Source organism: Sturnus vulgaris, unplaced genomic scaffold (assembly GCF_052056855.1).
Source record: "Sturnus vulgaris isolate bStuVul1 unplaced genomic scaffold, bStuVul1.hap1 Scaffold_85, whole genome shotgun sequence".
NCBI lineage: Eukaryota > Metazoa > Chordata > Aves > Passeriformes > Sturnidae > Sturnus > Sturnus vulgaris.
Window position 1 is genome coordinate 1,047,203 of NW_028276736.1, and position 18,764 is coordinate 1,065,966.

Below are 18,764 nucleotides of genomic sequence, written 5' to 3' on the forward strand. Positions count from 1 at the left end.
GCAGCTGTGTGTCCTTAACCTTTTAAAAATTAAGGGGGGGAGGTTCGTATTTGTGGACTGTCAGAGTTAGAGTGTGGTGGTTTGAGCATATTTTAAACCATGGCTAGAAGAATAGAAGGAGTCCCTTTCTCTCCTTGGTTTAGACTAAATCCTTGGGAATTTTTGTGAATCCAGGGAACTACTGGATAGAAAGAGGAAACGATCAGGTTCATCTGGAAGGAATATACAGAACCTCAGCAGGGAGGTTGGTAGCTTTGGACTGGAAAGAGAGAGTCTGGTCATTCAAGAGAGAAGAGGAGCAGCTTGCTTTTGTGGGTGTTACGAGGCTTTTGGGGCTTCTGGAGGTTGGCACTCCACGTGGTTACTGTTACAGTGTAGGACTTGTGAAAAACGTTGGTCCCTGATTTATCGGTGTAAAACTCAGCTGTCCTGCCAAGAACTTTATTTTGCTGTCATGTTATCAGGCTGGCAGTTGCTTGTATGTGGGTGTCATCTGCCCTCTAGGGAAGAGAAGGGAGAACTTGCTTAGAAATTGCTGCACCCTAAGAGCCACAATTTAGGATGAATTGTAACAGAAAATAAAACTAAAACCCAAGATAAACCAGTAGTGACAATCATGGAACACATTGTCTTCACATACAATAATAAATACACTTAAAGTTAGGCAATTCTTCTCCTGAACAGCCTGGTAATAACTCGATTTAATAATTTTAGATGGACTGGTGCAATGTGAAAGGTGTTGATTTGCTTTAGCAGGATCTGAAATCCATGGGTGGATGCAGTTCAGAATCTCTGTGACTCCTTCAGCTGCAGCACTGAAATGTTCCTTTGCTCTGGGCAGTGCCCGAGTTCAGCCAGACCAGCAGGAGTAGGGATGGATGTTTGGGATGTGTGCCCAGCTGACTCACCGGGATTCAAGATCCTGCTGTGTAAACAAGGCATGCATGGGATGGTAGCAGGCAGATTTTTAGATCCCGAGGGCCTTTTTGCACACGAAAAAACATAAGGAATTAGACTTGATTTTCTTGCAACTGAATAAAAAGTGATTGGTGTGTATATGATACAAAAGAAAAGGAGAGAACCATGCCCAAGTCCTCTCCCACAGGAAGGATGCCCTACTTTGGTACCAAATTCTGCTCTTGGACACTCCCTGAGACCACCAGTGCTTGCAGGCAATTACCCAAATGCAAAATGTGCCTTATGTTCCACATTCAGCCACTTAATCTCTCCTTTATCAGAAGAGATTCCTCTCCCTGGAAGCTCTCAGACTCACAACAATGCCCAAGCAGTCCCAGGCACCCACTGCAGTTTCCCAGCCTCACCAACCCAAATGCCAAAAAGCAGCCCAAGTATGAATCTTCCCTGCAAGTCCCATCCCTTCAGCACGGGAGACAGGCAGAGCTGTTTCCAACCACACCTTGGGTGTCATTCTGCCACCCAAACTTGGGTCTGACAAGGCTGAAACTGAGCAAGACCCTCAGGAACAATCTGAGTGCAGATTTCCTGTCAGCAATAGGTGGCAATATTGTCCTGTTAGTTATTCATAGTAGACAGGTTTATAGAGCACCAGCACATGGGCCCATCCCGAAAATTCCTTGCACTTGGTTATTTTAAAGGCAGGTACCACCCTCCATCTCTTCTTTTGCAAGGCAGAAAAGCATTACCCTCAAAAAACACAAAGCTTTCCTGAGATAGCCAAAAGAACTTCAAACTGTATTTAAAACAAACCAAAAAATATGCAGGTGCTCTGCATTGAACAGTAAGAAAATGAACAAAACAAAACTGTTTCTGAGGCTCCAAAAGAACAGAGAACATGGAACTATTTACATCCTGGAGACCCAGTGAAGGCACTTGGGCTCCAGTGTCAGTCACTGTAAATTCTGTCTCGTTCAGTGGATGAGCTCAGGCCGGCTCCTGGTCACGTCTCTTGGCTTTGTTCAGCAGAAATCTCTGGAACAAAAGGAGGGATAGAGAAAACATTTGGTTAGATTCATCCAACAGGCACGTCTGGCAGAAGACACTCAATGACTGGAGTGACTTTACTCAAAGAGAACCTGCAGAGCTCTTTGACTTTCAGCAGCTGCCTCTTTATGGAGAGGATTTTTACAGCCTCCCAGCCCTTCTGCCAGGCACATCCCGATTTTTTCCTTTTGCAAGTTTGCCAGCAGATCATGGCAATGCATCCCTTTGCCCAAAGGGGCCCACAAAACTTTGTGTTTTATGGAAAATGGCACTGCAAAGGCCCCGTGGGATGGCAGGTTACAGCTTCTGACTCTTCCCCACTGCTTGCACCACAGGACAACACGACATTTGTAATGACTAAACTGGACAAAAACGTAGCAGCAGCTCTAGGAATTCCTTTTGGCAAATGTTGGTCACAAGCCCAGCAAGGAGTCAAAAGTCCAAGTGCTGCCCAGCTGTAGCTAAGCTACTCAGCAGGTGCTCTCCCCCATCCCTCCCTCTCTCTTTGCTCCCAAAATGAGGAATAAGGAAGCAGCAACTGGGGTGGCTGCAGGGCCAGCCCTGTTTGGTGTCTTCAGAAACTGCAGGCAGAGCTGTGAAACAAACACTTACTGCTCCAACTTCAGTCTCCTTGTCTTGTCTTCATTTGGCAGAGAAGTCTCTGGGAAAGGATTCTTCTCATCCCCTGCAGATCCCTGAAAAACCGTAGAGAGAAAGCTGGTCAGAGAGGGATGCCTAAAGCAATTCCAAAGGCCGGCTATCCTGAATTTCCAGAGAAAATGTTCCTTTGTCCCAGGCATAGTCTGTGCTCCAGGATCTCCCCCTCTCGCCTCCTTCCCCAGCAATCCCTCCAATAATGGAAATGGAACCTTGGCTTCTCACTTGGCAACTCACAGTGCTTTGGAATCATTAAACTTCTCCCAGGCATGGAGAAATTCAGCGACAGGTTTCCTTCTCAGTGACTGAGAGAGCAGTGAGGGCTGGAAGGAGGAAAATTATCAGGAAAAAATGAGCTATTAGAAGGCAGCAAATACAGGGTGCACAGCCTGGCTTAACTCACAGCCCCACCCTCCCCCAAACATCCTAAATCCCACACCCCAAGCCAACAGCAAACACCCAAATTTTAACAAGCAGCCAGTAAAATCCAACTTTATAACCCAGAAATGCAAAGCTGCAAGGGCTATGAAGTATTTTGTAAACAAGCTATAAAACTTCAGGCCCAGGTTGCAGGCACACCCACAGGTTTGTTGTTTCTTATTTTTAAACAAGATTCAAAAGATTTCTGTTTAGAAACATACTCCTTTTTACACCAGTCTTGCATTTGCAGTTGGCTGCAATCAGAAAGAGTTACTTATCTGAGAGGATGTTTCTGAAGAGAATCACACAGCACGTGTGGGTTGCAGGAATCCTCCTGTCAGCTCTCCTGGATATCCATGGTGATGCCCTGGCATTGTTCCCTGTGATCTTCCTCCACTTTCCTGTGCTTGGCTCCTGGTTCCTGGCAGGGTTATCCGTGGCAGGCAGGTCCAGGTTGTCAGGCTCGGTTCTGAGTCTCTTTTGGCTTGAGTTTGGTGCACGTTGTGCAGCAGTCACGGCCAGCAGTGGTGGCAGCACCACATTCTTCCTCTCAGCTTGGAATGAAGCTTCTGATGCTCTGCACAAGAGAAGGAAATTCATTAATGTGATGCACATACAATGTTCTTAAAAACTTGGCTACATCCTGTACCAGTTCTCACCAGTGTCTCAACTGGACAACGCTTCCAAAGCTGAGAGGCTTCAAGGGACAGGGACTTTTAATTGGCAGGGATTTTAACATTCAATAACACAATAGCCTAGCAGATTTCTGATCATCTGAAATCAGGATGACCAGGGAACTCTGGCAGCAAGAAGCAGCACCGAATAGCTCTCAGCCTTGGTTCACTACTGCTCATTTCCACCATTTTTAGTCAGCTCCTCAAAGTTTCTGAGAACACAGCAAGCAGTGAATCCCAGCTCATGGACTGGAGCCTCAGAAGAGGAGGAAATGAAGTTAAATGCAGTGGGAAGGCTCAGATGTGGGGCTGCACTTCTTGCCTGACCCTGCTGTGCATGGGACAGTCCTCTCCCCTCTTTCAGCACCCACCTTTGCCATGCTTTGGTCCCTACACATTGCACACGTGCTCTCCAGCTGCTCTGCCTTGGCACAGCTGATGCTGCACATCACATTGGACACAGAGCACAGCACCATCCCCAACCTGATCCAGAGCCCTCTCTGCCCAGAAACACCTCCTGCCCCTCCCACTGCAAAAGCCAGCACATGACTAAGACAGCTGCTCATTTTCCCTAAGGAAAAGGGAGCAAAGAACTCCACAATTCAAGCTTTGCCATTCCTACTGCAATTGGAACATCCCTTCCCCCAGCCAAACACCAACCCAAACACCTCTGAGCTTGCAGAAGATGTCAGGAGGGAAAGGTTCCCTACCCTCACCCACCTCCACCTGCAGAGCTGCTTTCTGCACTGGTTGCTTCCACCATGGAAAGGCCAATCTGCAGCAGGTCAAGTTGCAGAAGGCACACAAAATTGAAAGCAAATTCCCAAGGGTCTGGACAGAAGATACAGTTCTTTTTCTCACCTTTCTGACTTTTAGATTTACACATCCCACGACTGCATACTCACTTCAGTTTACTGCACTCTTTGTTTGCTGAAGGCTGAAATTTTGGGGGGGATTTTTTCTCATTCCTTTTTCTTCCTGGGAGTATCCCCCTTGTCATCCCTCTAATAGGAAGAAAGAAAAAAGGGGAAAAAAAATCAGTCAGGTCTTGAAAGTTCACATAAAGTACAGACCAGTACAGCTCCGTTTGACAGATTCTGGTTGAAAACAAAAAATAACACATGGAGCTGTCTTTAGAGGAGAAAGATCATGGCTCTAGTGCCAACCTATGAAGGGAATCTCCACAAGGGGTTTTCAAACACCACCTTGGTCATTGTCCAAACCCACCTCCCCTTGCCCCTCTCACCTTCTTCTTTCTAGGGGACTCCTCAGGATTCCTCATTTCTTTTCTCTTCAAGTCTGGCTTCCTCGCAGACAAGAACAACTTCTTCTCCCCAGGAGGTGAGGGCACTTTCTCCTTGTGCAAATCCCCAGTCCTGTGGCCTTTGGGGATGAGGGCATCACCTTCCTGAGCATCTCCCAGGAGCTCAGGCTCCAAAAACCCTTTGGTGTTGGCCTGGGGGCAGCCCTTGTGCTCTCTTTCCTCAGAGGGCTTGTGAAGTGCCAGCTTTGGGTCTTCACTGTCGGTTTTTGGCTTCTCTTTGACTTCCAGCTGATCCTTGCAGGGCTGGTCTGTGACCTCCCCAGGACCAGGCTCACTCTCCTCCTTCCTCACCCTTTTGGATTTGTTGTGTTCCAGGGGCTCTCCAGGCCTTTTGGTACCCACAGACTCCTTGGGCAAAGGCTCCTTGGTGAGCCCAGGAGGATGCAGGCAGCTCTGCTTAGTCTGAAGATGAGCTCGCTGAGGAGCCTGATCCACCTGGCCACTGCTCTTCTGGGAATCCTTTCCCAGGGAGCCAGAGCTCTTGGGACCATCCTTGGCCACTTGTCCAGAGCTCTTCTGAGGGTCCTTGGCCACTGGGCCACAGCTTTTGTGAGAAGTCTCGTGCTCTTGGCCAAAGCTCTTCTCTGAAGCCTTGGCACCTTGGACAGAGCAGGTGTGAAATTCCTTGGCCACTTTACCAGAGCTCTTGGGAAAATGCTTGGCCACTTGGCTCCAGCTCTTCTGAGAATCCTTCACTGCTTGGCCAGAGCTCTTGGGGAAATCCTTGGCCCTTTGGCCAGAGATTTTTTGAGATGTCTTGGCTGGCATGCCAGAGCTCTCCTGAGAGCCCTTGGCCACTTGCTGACAGGTTTGCTGGGATTTCTTGGCCACTCGGCCACAGCTCTCGTGAGGAGACTCCCTTGCCTTGGAGTGCTGCTGGCAGGAGCGGCTGCTGATGCCCTGCTCCTGCTTCTCACCCTCCTCACGTCCATTCCCACGGGCAATTTCCCTGGGACCCTGTCCTGGTGCTGCTCCTCGCTTTGCCTGGGTCATCAGGTTTCCAAGCCACCACTTTTTATCAGCTGGTGGCTCAGGCTGCCAACAAAAAGAGAAACGAAGGATTCAAGACTGATGCCTTTATGGGCTCTTTCTGTCCTAGCACAGCTCACCAGAGCCCAGGGACTCTTGCCCAGAGGTTGTAAGGTCTGGGCTTTGGCCTGTGAAGAATTACTCTAAACTAACAGGCCATGTGCCCTAACTTGCTCCTTGAGCACCACGGATGGATATTTCCTCAATAAAAAAACCCATATTTGCCTGTGGGCAAATAGCTAAGCCTTCACTGGAGTGAGAGGGGTCTAACAAAGCAGTATTTGCAGGACACACCAGGCAGCATTTTGGAACCAGAGGAGAAGTACAACATCTGCTTCCTTCCTAGGACACCCCCCTGCAGTGGGCAGGGGCTGTGGGAGCCTCTCCATGGTCTCTGCACTCACCTCAGGTGCTGGCAGGTCCAGCACCTTTGCAAGGTCCTCCTCACTGTCACTGGAGCTGACCTCTGGGTCACGGCCTGGGGAGCTGTGGCAGTCCCTGGAGCTCCCTGACAATGAGCTGCTCAATTTTTCAATAAGAAAAAAAATTATTGCAAAACTTCTTAGAAGTGTTTTCCTTGGGCACAGGAGATTACTTTCAAATTTCACAGCTACATTTCTATAGCTTTTGTAGCTGTAGCTTTACTAGTCCTGCCAGGCTTCAAAACCATACCCAGGAATGATCAGATTCAGCTGGTATCCCTTAGCATTTATTGCTGTCAACGGCATTATTAGCAGGTTGACAAGCACAAAGTGTGATGTTAAGCACCACAGATTAAAAGAAGACTTTTTCAGTCTGGTACATGAAGACCTGGGGGCCTTTTCTTCACTTTCACTTTATTTTGGTTTAAAACACAGTCGCTGTCATCATGACATGGTTTAGTGCACTTGGTGTTGTTGGATTAACTATAGGACTTGATCTTCAAGATCTTTTCCAACCTAAACCATTTCATGAGTCCATCAAGAAATAATAATTTTTCTGTTGGTGAAAATTCCCTGCATTGAAGTTTTCTGAGAAAAATCTGACTTAAGATAACCCAAATTTTTGTTCATTCCAGGTTCTTTTCCCAGCAGAGATTGGAACAGAGTCTGGTTACTTACGATGTTCTTGGCTCAGAACTCAGCCACGTTTCTGAAGCTGCACCAGCCTGCTCTGGAAATCAACAATGAAAAGCTTGTGTTTCTTTACCTGACCTGTAGCAGATTTTACCCTCTGGTCTCTGAGCACCAGATGAGGCAGGTGCTTTCTTCCAGGAGGGGCTTGCCCCTCAAAGATCAAGATTGTTCATCACTCCAGATGGCAGTGATGAACAAAATACTGCTTGTCCTCTGCTGAAGTGCTATCTGGAGTTCCAGGTAATGATTGTTTACAGTTTCTTAAGCCATTCCTCAATTCACCCCTGCTCAGCAAAGCAGAGGAAATCATGCTGCTTCATCAGTGTGAACGCTTCATGGTCTCTGCTCCATATAACACACAAAATTACCTGTCAGCACACAAAGAACTGGGTTTTCTTTCATTTCTACTTACCCTGCTTCTGTGCTGCACATCCATCAGGTTGGGACTCCTAGAATGAAAGGACAAAGTAATTTAGCATGCAGCTTAACAACACATCTACTGACTCCAAAACTGTGTTAATGGCACATTAGGGGTATGTGCATTTTGGAAGAAATATTTTGAAAACATTCTAAGAGCTGCCAAACATCTGAGCTGGACTTCTGCTCAGCAGAAAGATCTTTTGTAATTTATCAGAAGCCCTGGGAAAATTGGGCTGGCTTACCTTTGATGCCACTGGAAGTCTGGAAATCTCTGCTTTAGTTGGTGTCTGAAGAGGTGACAGGAGAGGTGACAGGGGGCTGCTCATGTCCTGCAAAGAGAGGGAGAGAAGCAGCTCTCAGGAGTTTTGCTGATGGACACAGAGGGAGTTTCAGCCTTCCAGAGCCAGAGGGTTCCACCTCCTCATGGATTTGTACAGGAGATCTGGTATTGAAGAGCACCCACCTTCAGGATTCCTTCAATGGACTGCACATAAACGTGCAGGATGTGCTGAAACAAGGAAGAGGGAGCAGTGAGAGTTTGTTTGGATATTTTACTCATTGGTAGCAAACAAGCAAGCACTCAGCAAACATTTGCTGACCAGCAGGTCTGGAAATGCCATGCAAGTCCACTCATAAAGAAATGCTAGTAAGGATTAAGAGCTGAAGCCACCACCGTCACCTCCTGTGAGATCAATGTCTGGCTTCCCTGGCAGTCAGGAAAGAGTTTCCATTGCTGACTTTTTATTCCTGTTCTCAAGACAGTCTGTTCCTGCAGTCTGCTCCCTTGATTGAATATCACTCTCCTTCAGTTGCTATTGAAGCAGCTAAGCTTTGCCTGCAAGGGCACAGGCTGCCTCTGCATGTGAAAGAGTTGAGCAAAAAGTTTCATGAGTTCAGAAAAAACACTTTAGAAATAACGGTTCCTAATTCTAGAGAAATTCTCAGTTCAGTTCTAGAGAAGGAGGAATATTTGACATTGATTCAAATAAAATCAGACTCATCTTTCTGAAGTAAAAAAAATTAAAAAAATAGCCCTGGCTAAAATGCAACCCTTGTAAGGTGTAGTTGGTGCTTGGCTTCCAGTTGAGAGCACTGCTCCTGCTCAGGTAACTCAGGCTGGCTCCAGCCTTCAGCACTGCAGGACTGTGTTATCAAAGACAGGGTCATCTTTGAGACCAAGCAGAACTAAGAAAATATTACATCAACAGGACTGGAAGAAGCAGAAAATGAAAGAAGGAATTTTTCACATCTAGAGCCATTGTCCAAAACAGCCATGACCAGAAATCAGTCAGTCAGGGGCCACAGCCCAGAGATCCCAACTGCAGAGGATCCAGCACATGCACTCCAGGTTTCATCTCTCAGCTTCAAAATGGACTAATCCTGGGGTGAAAACTCCAGAAGGACCAGACAATGATGCCAAAGGACAAGGGGGAACACTGCCAGGTTAGGCTCCAGAAGTCCAAGCAGGGCTGTTTCTTGACAAATTCCAAAAGGGAAGCAGAGGGCAAGAAATGTCTGCTGCTGCTGCAGAGGTCTCAGGGGACACCTAAGAGGGACAGGATTTCAGGTCTGCTGTCCTGGCTGCCCTCAGACTGCAGAGAGGGAGGCAAGGGGCTGCTGTGGAGCAGCCTCTGCACTGGATTTGCATTCACCTTGGGTGCTGGTGCTCCTGGAAGTGCAGAGGCTGGCGAGCTGTGGCAGTCCCTGGAGCTCCCTGACTCCCAGCTGCTGGGCTGTGCTGGTGCCACCCTCTTCTGCTGGGGCTGGAGAGCTCTGCAAGGCCCCCAGGAGACAAAATTAAACAGCAGCAGGGGAAAGGTTACTTCCTTATCCCACTGACATGGCAGCATTCCAATCGAAACCCAAACCCTGTGTTTGGCCACTGAGAGCAGAGGGCAGAGGGCCAGGGGAACACATTGCCATGCTCCAAAAATAAAGAACCAGCATCAAAACCACTCTGGGGGAATAATCAAACCTTCAACATCACACCCAGCCAGACAAAAATGTAAGCAGGATCTGACTGCTGTATTGTGAACCTGTCTTTTGCCAACTAAACCTAAATTAAACACCAAAACTTGCCAGTGCCTTTCTGAAAGCAACAACCCCCAAAGGAAAATTTCCAATAGAGCCCAACAAATTTCAGGTTGGATTCTTGAGGATTTTTTTATTCTTCCCCTTATGTTTTCACTTCTCCATCTGTGTTCCTTGGTTAAGACAAAAACATAGGATCTACAGACACACTGGAGGAGGGGAGGAGGAAAAAAGAAGGGAACACCTGGGGAAATCCAAGTCTGGTTCATAGGCAAACTCCAGCATGCCCGGGTTATTCCTTTCTAATTGGAGCTTTCCTGAAAACCCCATAAAACTGAAACCAATTTTCAACAGCAGCTCCAGGCAGCCACAAAGCAAAGCCTGTAGCTACAAGAGGAACCAGGAACCCCTTCCCATCTCCCCCTCATGTGAAAAGGTTTGTTTTTCTAGTTTGGTCTAGAGGGTTGTTTGGCAACACAACTGTACCTTGGAGGAGCAAGTGAAGGAGGTGGCTTTTCCACAACCTGTTTTGTTCAAAAAAACAAAGAGGAGAGGGGGAGGCAAGGTTAGCTCAGGGAATTCAGCAGAGTGCAGCAAGTGGGGAGGATTTCAAGATGTGTGTGCCTGGTGTAGGCACCATCTAAAGCTGACTTGGTGGGCAGCACTCTGCACTCCCACCTCTGCCTAACACACTCAGATCATTATTGTCAGCTTTTGCTGACAATCAAGGTAAAATGGGGTTTGTGCTTCCACACATGACATGCTTCAAATGTCCATGAAAAACATCAGATTTGGAGATGACAGCTGGAACAAAAGTGGGAGTCCTTGAAGCATTTTCCATTCATCCTCTGGCTCAAACATGTGACAGCTCTACAAATGCAGAGCCTACTGAAAACAATGGGAGAGAGGAAAGAGAAGTTTGCTGCCACATTGGCCCTCTCAGAAACACTCAGAAGCTCAAGGGCATCTGGGTCTCTGTAACACCCTGTGCTGCAAGCATGGGGCTGGTTTCCCTTTGTTGGCAATGGGAGTTGGGAAGCCCAGACACAAGGCAGCAGGCCCAGAGCCTTTGGGCAAGGGGAGCTCGGGAATGGAAACCTCCAGCTTGAGGAAGGAGCAGCTCTGGCTGCTTAGGATGAGCTGTCATGGGATGGCTCTTGAACTGCTCTAGAGAGTGTTACAGACTGAGAGGAAGGCTGAACTTACAACATCTTACAGCTCCAGCTTTTATCTCGACTTCTCCTCACCCACCCCAAACACACTTTCAGGGAGGGAAACATCTGCTGAGTGAACAGGAGCTGAGCAATGCATTTCTTCCCCACCCATTTCCTTCATGTATGCAAAACAAGAAATACAGAGATCTATTCTTGAAGAGCACCAACCTTCCAAGATTTTTCAGTGGATGGCACACCAATGGGCTTCTTTTCCTGAAACAAGAACAAGGGAGGCAGGAGTTGATTTGGGTTTTTTACTAATTGACATGCACTCAGCCAGCATGTGCTTACCAACAGCTCCAAAAATGTCATGCAAGTCCATTAATAATAAAATGCCAGTAAGGATGAAAAGGCCCATCTGAAGGGGAGTGAATAATGGAGACCAGGTGGAAAACCAGCTGAAATCCTCACAGTCACCTTCTCCTCCTCTGAGGAAAATGTCTGTGTTCCCTTTGGAACCTGGCAGTCAGGAAATATTGTTTCCATTCTTAAACTACTACTACTATTACTATCACTTGTTACTATTATTACTATTATTATTATTATTATTATTGTTGTTGTTGTTATGTAAGAATGTTTGTGCAGTCTTCTCCCTTTTTTTAAGCAGCTAAGCTTTGCCTTCAGGGGCACAGGCTCCCTCTGCATTTAAAAGAGTTGAGCAAAAAGCTTCCTTGGTTAAAATAAACCAGTCAGAAGTAATGGTTGCCAATTTTTCTAAGCCAGTTCTAGAGAAAGAGGAATATTTCTCATTCACCCAAATAAAATGAGACTCCTTCTTGTTCTAAAGGCCACAGCAGTCTGGATAAGACACGGAGTTCTGACACATCTGCAAAGATGCAACACAGTTTATGCAAGTTCTGGCTGACTTTAGCCATCCTCTTCTTGCCCCTGCAGCATTGGCAAATCCCCAGCTACCGTTTCTCACTCTCCCGTGCTTGGCCAAGTGATGGATTCAGCAGCCAGATTTGGAGCTGGGCATGTTCTGCAGAGCTGAGCCCACCCCCAGCTGATGGCAGAAGCTGCCAGGGATTCCAAGCCTCTCTCAGCTGTTTCTGGGCACCCCCTCCTTCCCCTCCCTCACCACCCTCTCCAAGGAAGATGCAGCATCCCTGCTCCTTTCTTCACACTGATACTCCCCGACATTTGTCATTCATTCCAATAAAATCAGACTCATCCAGGCAGCAAGGACAAACACTGCCCATTGCTGCTGGCCTGAGGGCTGATTGCAGCACTCTGCATTTCCAAGACTTTGAGACCAGGAACGGTGCTTTATTTTTTTGGCACAGAAGAATGGCTCCTGCAGAAGGCAAGGCCCTGCACTGCTTTATTCTCTCAGCTTCCTCTCATTTTCCACAAGGTATTGCCTACAGTCCTTTGCAGTTGATCACCAGCCTTTTCCAGGAAAAGCTGACTGCAGCCTCCAGCTCTTCCTTCTCCTCCCAAAGGCCAAACACAGTTTGAAAACCATCTCCCTGGCTCTCCTGGCCCAGCTGCCATGGCTCAGCACTGTGAACTTCGACCTCCCATAGGGCACAGCAACATCCCAGTGATGTCCCAGGATGAGCCTGGCAAAACCCCAAAGCACATCTGGAACCAAGTGCCAAGGCTCAGCCACCAGCCAGGAGTGTGATGATCCCCTGACCTTGAGGGACTGCCAACAACAGAGGGCCCCAACAATTGCACTCACCTGGACAGGCTCAGGAAGGATTTTGGATGGTGGAGCTTTGGCTTCTGGCCTCTGTTTGGAGACAACTTCATTGCAGTCCTTAGAGTTCTGCTTAGTGTTAGGCCTGAGGCCTAGTGATTGCAGTGAGAATTCCTTCCCCATGTCCTCATATGGGTTTGTCTTCCTGGAGGCCAGACCACTCCTGCAGGTCTGTGACATGGATTTGGACATTTCTGGAAACCACAGAGGACTTGGAGGGGACTCCTGCCAGGGGATCAGGTTGAGGTCCCACTCGCCCAGCATGTGCTTGATGTGCCATGACAGCTCATCCTCTTTATTGGTCTGCAGCACAGGAACAGAGAGGGGAATGTCACAAACAGCCCAGGCAGGAGAGCCAGCTCTGCAAGAGACATTGCTCAGCATCTGCATGGAATCACCATGCATCCCCACTAGGGAAGTTAGGCAAGCTCAGTGGAGCAGATGGGAAGATGCTGTGATTGCAGGGATTGGGCCAAAGTCTGCTACAGCCCATGCAGAAGACACAGCTCTCCTCTCGGCCCCCAAGCCTCCTTCCTCCTCTCCTTCCAGCCTGCACCCCACTCCCATTACCTTGTAGGGATTGGCAAAGACAGGAGTCTTCTCCCGGGATATGTATTTCTCCTCCACCTCCCTCCTCCGCCTCTCTTGCTCCAGACGGCCGAGCAGGTTTCTGTTGTTGTTCCGGCTTTCAGAAGGAGACACAGAAAGGAGAGTTAACACTTGAACCCCTGTTTTTATACTCTGTGCACAAACTGGGGCTTTCCCACAAGGGCACATGTCCAGCAGCAAAGCAATGTTGAAATCCTCAGGATGCTGACAGTGGACAGATCAGTTCTGTCCCCTGTGGGTCTCATTGCTCTGGGGCACAGCACACATCCTTCTCAGGGATTGCTGCTCCTCATCCCAGACATCGACAAGGATGACAAGGGAAAGACTCTCCCCCCATTTCATTGTGAAACAAATGGAGAAGCAGTCGCTGAGTCACTGAGGGGGATCAGCACATGAGCTGGCAAATTCACTTGCAATCATCAATGGAGAAACTGCCATGCTTGTTCTTCACACCTCTCACCTCACTCTCCCCCTGAGAGTCAAAGAGAATCCTCTCTTTTGAAGGTGTTGCCACTTTCAAGGATTGAATTTTGTCCACTTTACAAACAGCCTTGGAAATTCACTCTCTACTGTAAATTGATATTTAGAAAGCTGCTTCCACAGAAAATCATGTAGCTGTATTTCAAGCAATCCCATCAATGGAATTAGAATGGAAATCTCAGACATTCAGAAAACACCATGTCAAATGCCCCTGTTCCTCCTCAGCCACATCTGCATGTACTCAATCCCACCAGCCCCATAGCAAAACACCAATAAAGCTGTGTCCCATCATGGCAAAGCAGATCCTTTAAACTGTCCCTGCTCTGTGAAAGACTACTGCAAAATGAGGGAAACTCTGCCTCTGCTATTTGTGGACATAGGAGAAGGAAAAGCATGTAGGCAGAGTGGATGCAGGTAACTATTTCTACTCTACTGTACAGTCTGCTTTATACATACAATTCCTAGATTCTTCTTGGCCCATCCAACTTCCAGCAGTGGCACTTTCTCCAATACCACACCAGCAATCAGCTCCTGAAAGTTTCATCATCCCTAGAGCCGAGGCACAGCTGCCTCATCTCATTCTGAGTGCCATTATTTACAATAAACCTGGTTTTTGCACTAGGTGACATTCCAAACTCAGAGCAAAGTGTCTGCTGTCTGCTGAAATGCCCAATCCTTGAAGATCAGCCTGTAGCTCTCCCAGTCTCCAGAGCCCTGCAGACACCATTGCTGCCCATCTCTGACCTGGCCATTCAAGGTGCTTGTCAAGATGCTCTTCAAAGCCTTTGCACACCTGAGCTCTGCTGCCACTCAGAACCCTGCACAGTTTCCCTAAGGTCAGGGAAATTTGGAAGCTTTGGGAACTCCAGGCACCTGGCAGCCTTGGAGCAGGGGGACTCCACAGTCCCAGCCTCTCCATCTCCAGGGGCAAAACAGCTGCAGAGTTAAAAACACTGCTGTACTTGCTGCAGGTGGTCAACACTTGATGTGTCACCAGGAAAACCCCATCACCCTGACTGCTCAGAGAGGCAGAGGGAGCCAAATGTCTGCCCTGAAACATCAGCTCAGTTCTCATCCTCTCCAAACATATTCCACAAGAAATAAGAACTTGCACCCACCCCGAAAAGAAACAACTCTTGTGCTTTGCTACAGACTGAAACAGGAAAATACTCCAGGGCCCAAAGCCTCCCAAAGTGCAGAAGGGAGTGCCCTGGCCCCAGGTATGAGAGATTTGCTTCAGAAAGTTCAGCAGACAACCTGCCCTGGCCCACAACATCATCCAGGTCTGGGTCTGTAACAGGAGCTCTGAAAATCCCACTGGCAGGACAACCTTTATTTCTCCCACTCAGGGATTCTGATTCTTGCATTGGAGGGAGGATTCTTTTCATAAACCCTCTCAACATTCATCCCAGCACCTGGGAAGCCAAGATTGCATCAAATCAATTCCTACCTGATGTTGCTGTTCTGGTTGCCTCTTGGCTGCATTTTAGAGCCTCAGTTTGAGTCAGCTTCTCTGGAAGAGAACAAACAGATATTCACCATCTGCAGGAGTTCATGATAAAAGCAGAGGCCACGATCTGCAGGGACTTGCTACCCTCGGAGCCTGGAATACCCTACTGGCAGTGCTCCTAACATCAATGATCCAAATGTGGGGATTACACATAGCTGAGAATGGGGGGAACCGAGAGATCCATGTTCCCCTTCCCCCAGTGGTGATGCTGCATTTCAGGTCAGCTCTTAACTCCAGATTTGGCCAAGAGCATGACAAACCAGGCCATTGCTGCAGGCTCCAGGATATCTGGTTCAATTTTCAGAATAAATGTGCCCTAAGAACCCTGCTTTTAGATGACCAAATGTGACAATGGTTATCTTTTTTCTTCTGTTTTCACTTAGAGTCAGAACTGAATGTTCAAAAGACAAATTTCTTGTTCAGACTTAGTTGTTTATTAAATCTTATCTAAAGTACGGAGAGTTCTTCCACACTTCGAGGTATTAGGCCAAAAGTAGGAAAACTGAGGTGAATTTAGCTAGTTAGAAAGTCTTTTAAAAGCTAACTATCCAATTAAGAATAAGCATCTATATTATTTATACTTTTGACTCAATAACTAAACACTTGAGACCCACAGTGCAGCACTAACTATCCAACCAAAAACCACTACCTGAAATCATGAAGAAGAAGGAACAAGAAGGAAAAAAGAAAACAAACAATGCCCAGGAACCTCCATCATGTTCCATACCCATTACTATATTCTGAAACCCCAAATTCCAAACTCTTCACCATGTGAAATTACACACTTCTATTCTAACTACACACCAGTGATTCTAACTTGATCACTCTAATTTGGAAGCCTTCTCCAAGACCTCAAGTCAAAAGCAGTGTTCTTTTGAGAGTCAGTGTCAGAAAGCACAGAAAGTTCAAAATTCCCAGGCTTCAAAGTTCCAACACAAATGGGCCTCACATAAATGGCAGCAATTTTGGAAAGGGGAAGGAAAGAAAAGGAGGGAAATAAAGTCCTGAAAACACAGCTCTAGATAAAAAGGTAACGAGATCCTCTCAGCAGAAGTAAAAAAATTCAAACTGGCTGAAATAGGACTGAGAGCATTTCCATTTCAATTTGTGACATTCATTTACAGCATCTCACACTCCAGAGAGAGCAGAATGATTTCCTGCTGGGGAGGAGGCTACAGGAGTTTTCTGTGCAGTCTTGTGAGCCACCCCACTTAGAGCAAGTGGTGTGGAACAGGAGCACAGACACTTGGGGAAGAGCTGGAGCAGCTGAGCTCCAAGCCATGGCTGTAACACCAGGGAAGGGACCAGCAGGGAACCATTCTGCAAGCCACAGAATGGGAATCCTGTGGATGGGGATCCTGCCAGAGCCCCACCTCCCCCTGCAGCTGGGAAGCCTCACAAGAGACACTGACACCAAGCTAAGAGGACACACCTGGAAGCAAACAAACACTGCATCTTTGTTCCTCCCTCACGAGCATGAAAACCATCCTGCTGGCTGGGAAATAAAGTGCCTTCAAAGAACATGGTGCCCACTGGAATTTCAAGAGAAACAAAAGTGGGAGAAGTAGGAAGTGCATGCAGGGAGAAGTCATTCCAAATTTCTTCCCATTTCTGCTGAGTGGACCTGGCATTGGCAGAATTTGGGCAGAGAGAGATGCATGCCCACATGTGAATAAACAGCATGACAGGGAAGCCTGCCCTGTCACCAGCTTATCCTTGACATGGCCACAAAGCACACAAGTGGCCAGCAGGAAAATCTAGATTGCACTAAACAGTCCAAAAGTTGTGCAAATGCCGTTGAGAGGGTCGGGTTTTTGACCACACTATTCCCACAAGGCACAAATGCTCCTGCAACCAGGCTGTGCTTCTGAACACAAGCTTGCCTCACTCTGGAGAGGAAAGCAGGTACCCAAGTACCCTGGTGGCAATTCCTACAAGCTTTGGACAGGGCTGGTTTTGGCCAGGCTCATTTCTGCATCCCTTAGCAGGACATATTTGATTGCTCTTCTTTCTGCCTTGTCCATCCAGCTCCAGGCAAAGAGCTGCTCTAGTGGAACAAGGAAGCTTGGAAACTGCTTGAAAACTGCTTAGAAACTTGATGTACCCATCTCAAGAGCTTTTCTTTCAAATGTTGCTATCACTAAGGTTCCCATGATATTTTTATGGGCAAAGCTTGGTGTTTTACATATATATTTGAAGCAACAATTTGACATCCAGTCAGGGAACATACTGGACTCATAGAACCAGAGAACCATAAATCTATAGAACCACTGAATGCTTTACATTGGAAGAGGCCTTAAATGTCACCAGATTCTGTCCCTCTGCCATGGGCAGGGACACTTTTCACTAGACCAGGTTTCTCAAAGGTCTGTCAGACCTGGCCTTGAATGATTTAAACATTCTGGTGGCTGTTGTACTTAGATAAATATAACATATGAATATACATACATGGCTATTGTAATGATAACAGCCATGAGCCTTGAAACTGGAAAAAGAACAAATCAATAACTTTGGCTTCACTTTGGGGTGTGGGTGTTTCCACAAGGGCTTTGCCACCTCCCTCTGGAGTACCTGGCTGCCACAATTCAACTGCCAGAACAGCCCCTGGCAGCTGCTCCCATTCCCAGTAGGTCAATCCCAGGCCACATCTGGAGCAGCTGCTGCAAGCACTGCCCAGGAAAAGCAAAAAATAAAGTTCCTCCTGACACACATCTGCTGGCTCTGCCCTCAGCCCTCTCCTTCTCAGTGCTGGCGCCTTTTGGCAGCACATGGGGCAGAACCAAGGGCCCTCTGTGCTCCCCATGTCACCCTCCTTTCCCAGGGATTGGCTTGGAGACATTTGGGATTAAAGCATCAGCAGCAGCAGCACGGCCTGCTGCAACCTTGTAATTTGTCCTGCTGTAAACTGGGGAATAATAATCTTAAATATTTGCTATATAAAGAATGCCTTAAAGGTAATTTCCCTGGTTAGTGGCTCTTTCTCAGCACACTGCTGCCAGCTTGCAGGAGCAGGAGCATTGGCTTTGAAGATGCTCCTGTTGATGCCCAGCGCTGGTGGCCAGCAGGGACATCCGTGCCCAGCCAGTTTGCCCCTTGGTAGCCAAGCGCAGAATTACCTGGCACAAGCCGGCCGTGTGGGCGAGGAATTCCTCCCCTGTGGCAATGAATGCTCTGCCAAACAGGCTTTGGGGGCAGAGCAGAGCTCCGGGATGGAGCGGGCAATGCAGAGCTCCGGGATGGAGCGGGAAATGCAGAGCTCCGGGATGGAGCGGGCAATGCAGAGCTCCGGGATGGAGCGGGCAGAGCAGAACTCCGGGATGGAGCGGGCAGAGCAGAGCTCCGGGATGGAGCGGGCAATGCAGAGCTCCGGGATGGAGCGGGCAGAGCAGAGCTCCGGGATGGAGCGGGCAATGCAGAGCTCCGGGATGGAGCGGGAAATGCAGAGCTCCGGGATGGAGCGGGCAATGCAGAGCTCCGGGATGGAGCGGGCAGAGCAGAACTCCGGGATGGAGCGGGCAGAGCAGAGCTCCGGGATGGAGCGGGCAATGCAGAGCTCCGGGATGGAGCGGGCAATGCAGAGCTCCGGGATGGAGCGCTCAGCGCTGCCGCAGCCC

General features: G+C 48.1%; 1 protein-coding gene across 1 annotated transcript; it reads right to left on the reverse strand.

The window, feature by feature from the left end:
* Positions 1-1,692: 1,692 nt before the first annotated feature.
* LOC148217359 (uncharacterized) lies at positions 1,693-15,155 on the reverse strand. The gene is made up of 14 exons (XM_088158719.1): positions 15,091-15,155; positions 13,122-13,236; positions 12,534-12,854; positions 11,015-11,059; positions 8,065-8,109; positions 7,844-7,930; positions 7,594-7,630; positions 7,167-7,218; positions 6,471-6,585; positions 4,960-6,072; positions 4,619-4,717; positions 2,845-3,616; positions 2,575-2,657; positions 1,693-1,950 (listed from the first exon to the last, which is right to left on the reverse strand). Exons 1-11 carry the CDS (start codon positions 15,123-15,125, stop codon positions 4,676-4,678), a joined length of 2,007 nt encoding a protein of 668 aa, XP_088014845.1. The 5' UTR covers positions 15,126-15,155; the 3' UTR covers positions 1,693-1,950; positions 2,575-2,657; positions 2,845-3,616; positions 4,619-4,675.
* Positions 15,156-18,764: the final 3,609 nt, after the last annotated feature.

Excerpts from the sequence above, each read along its gene's own strand:
- LOC148217359 (XM_088158719.1), bottom strand. The coding sequence starts at position 15,125 with ATGCAGCCAAGAGGCAACCAGAACAGCAACATCAG. Across the intron at positions 11,060-12,533 it reads TCCTTCCTGAGCCTGTCCAG|GAAAAGAAGCCCATTGGTGT; the intron begins GTGAGTGCAATT and ends TTCTTGTTTCAG. Across the intron at positions 7,931-8,064 it reads CCATTGAAGGAATCCTGAAG|GACATGAGCAGCCCCCTGTC; the intron begins GTGGGTGCTCTT and ends CTCTCTTTGCAG.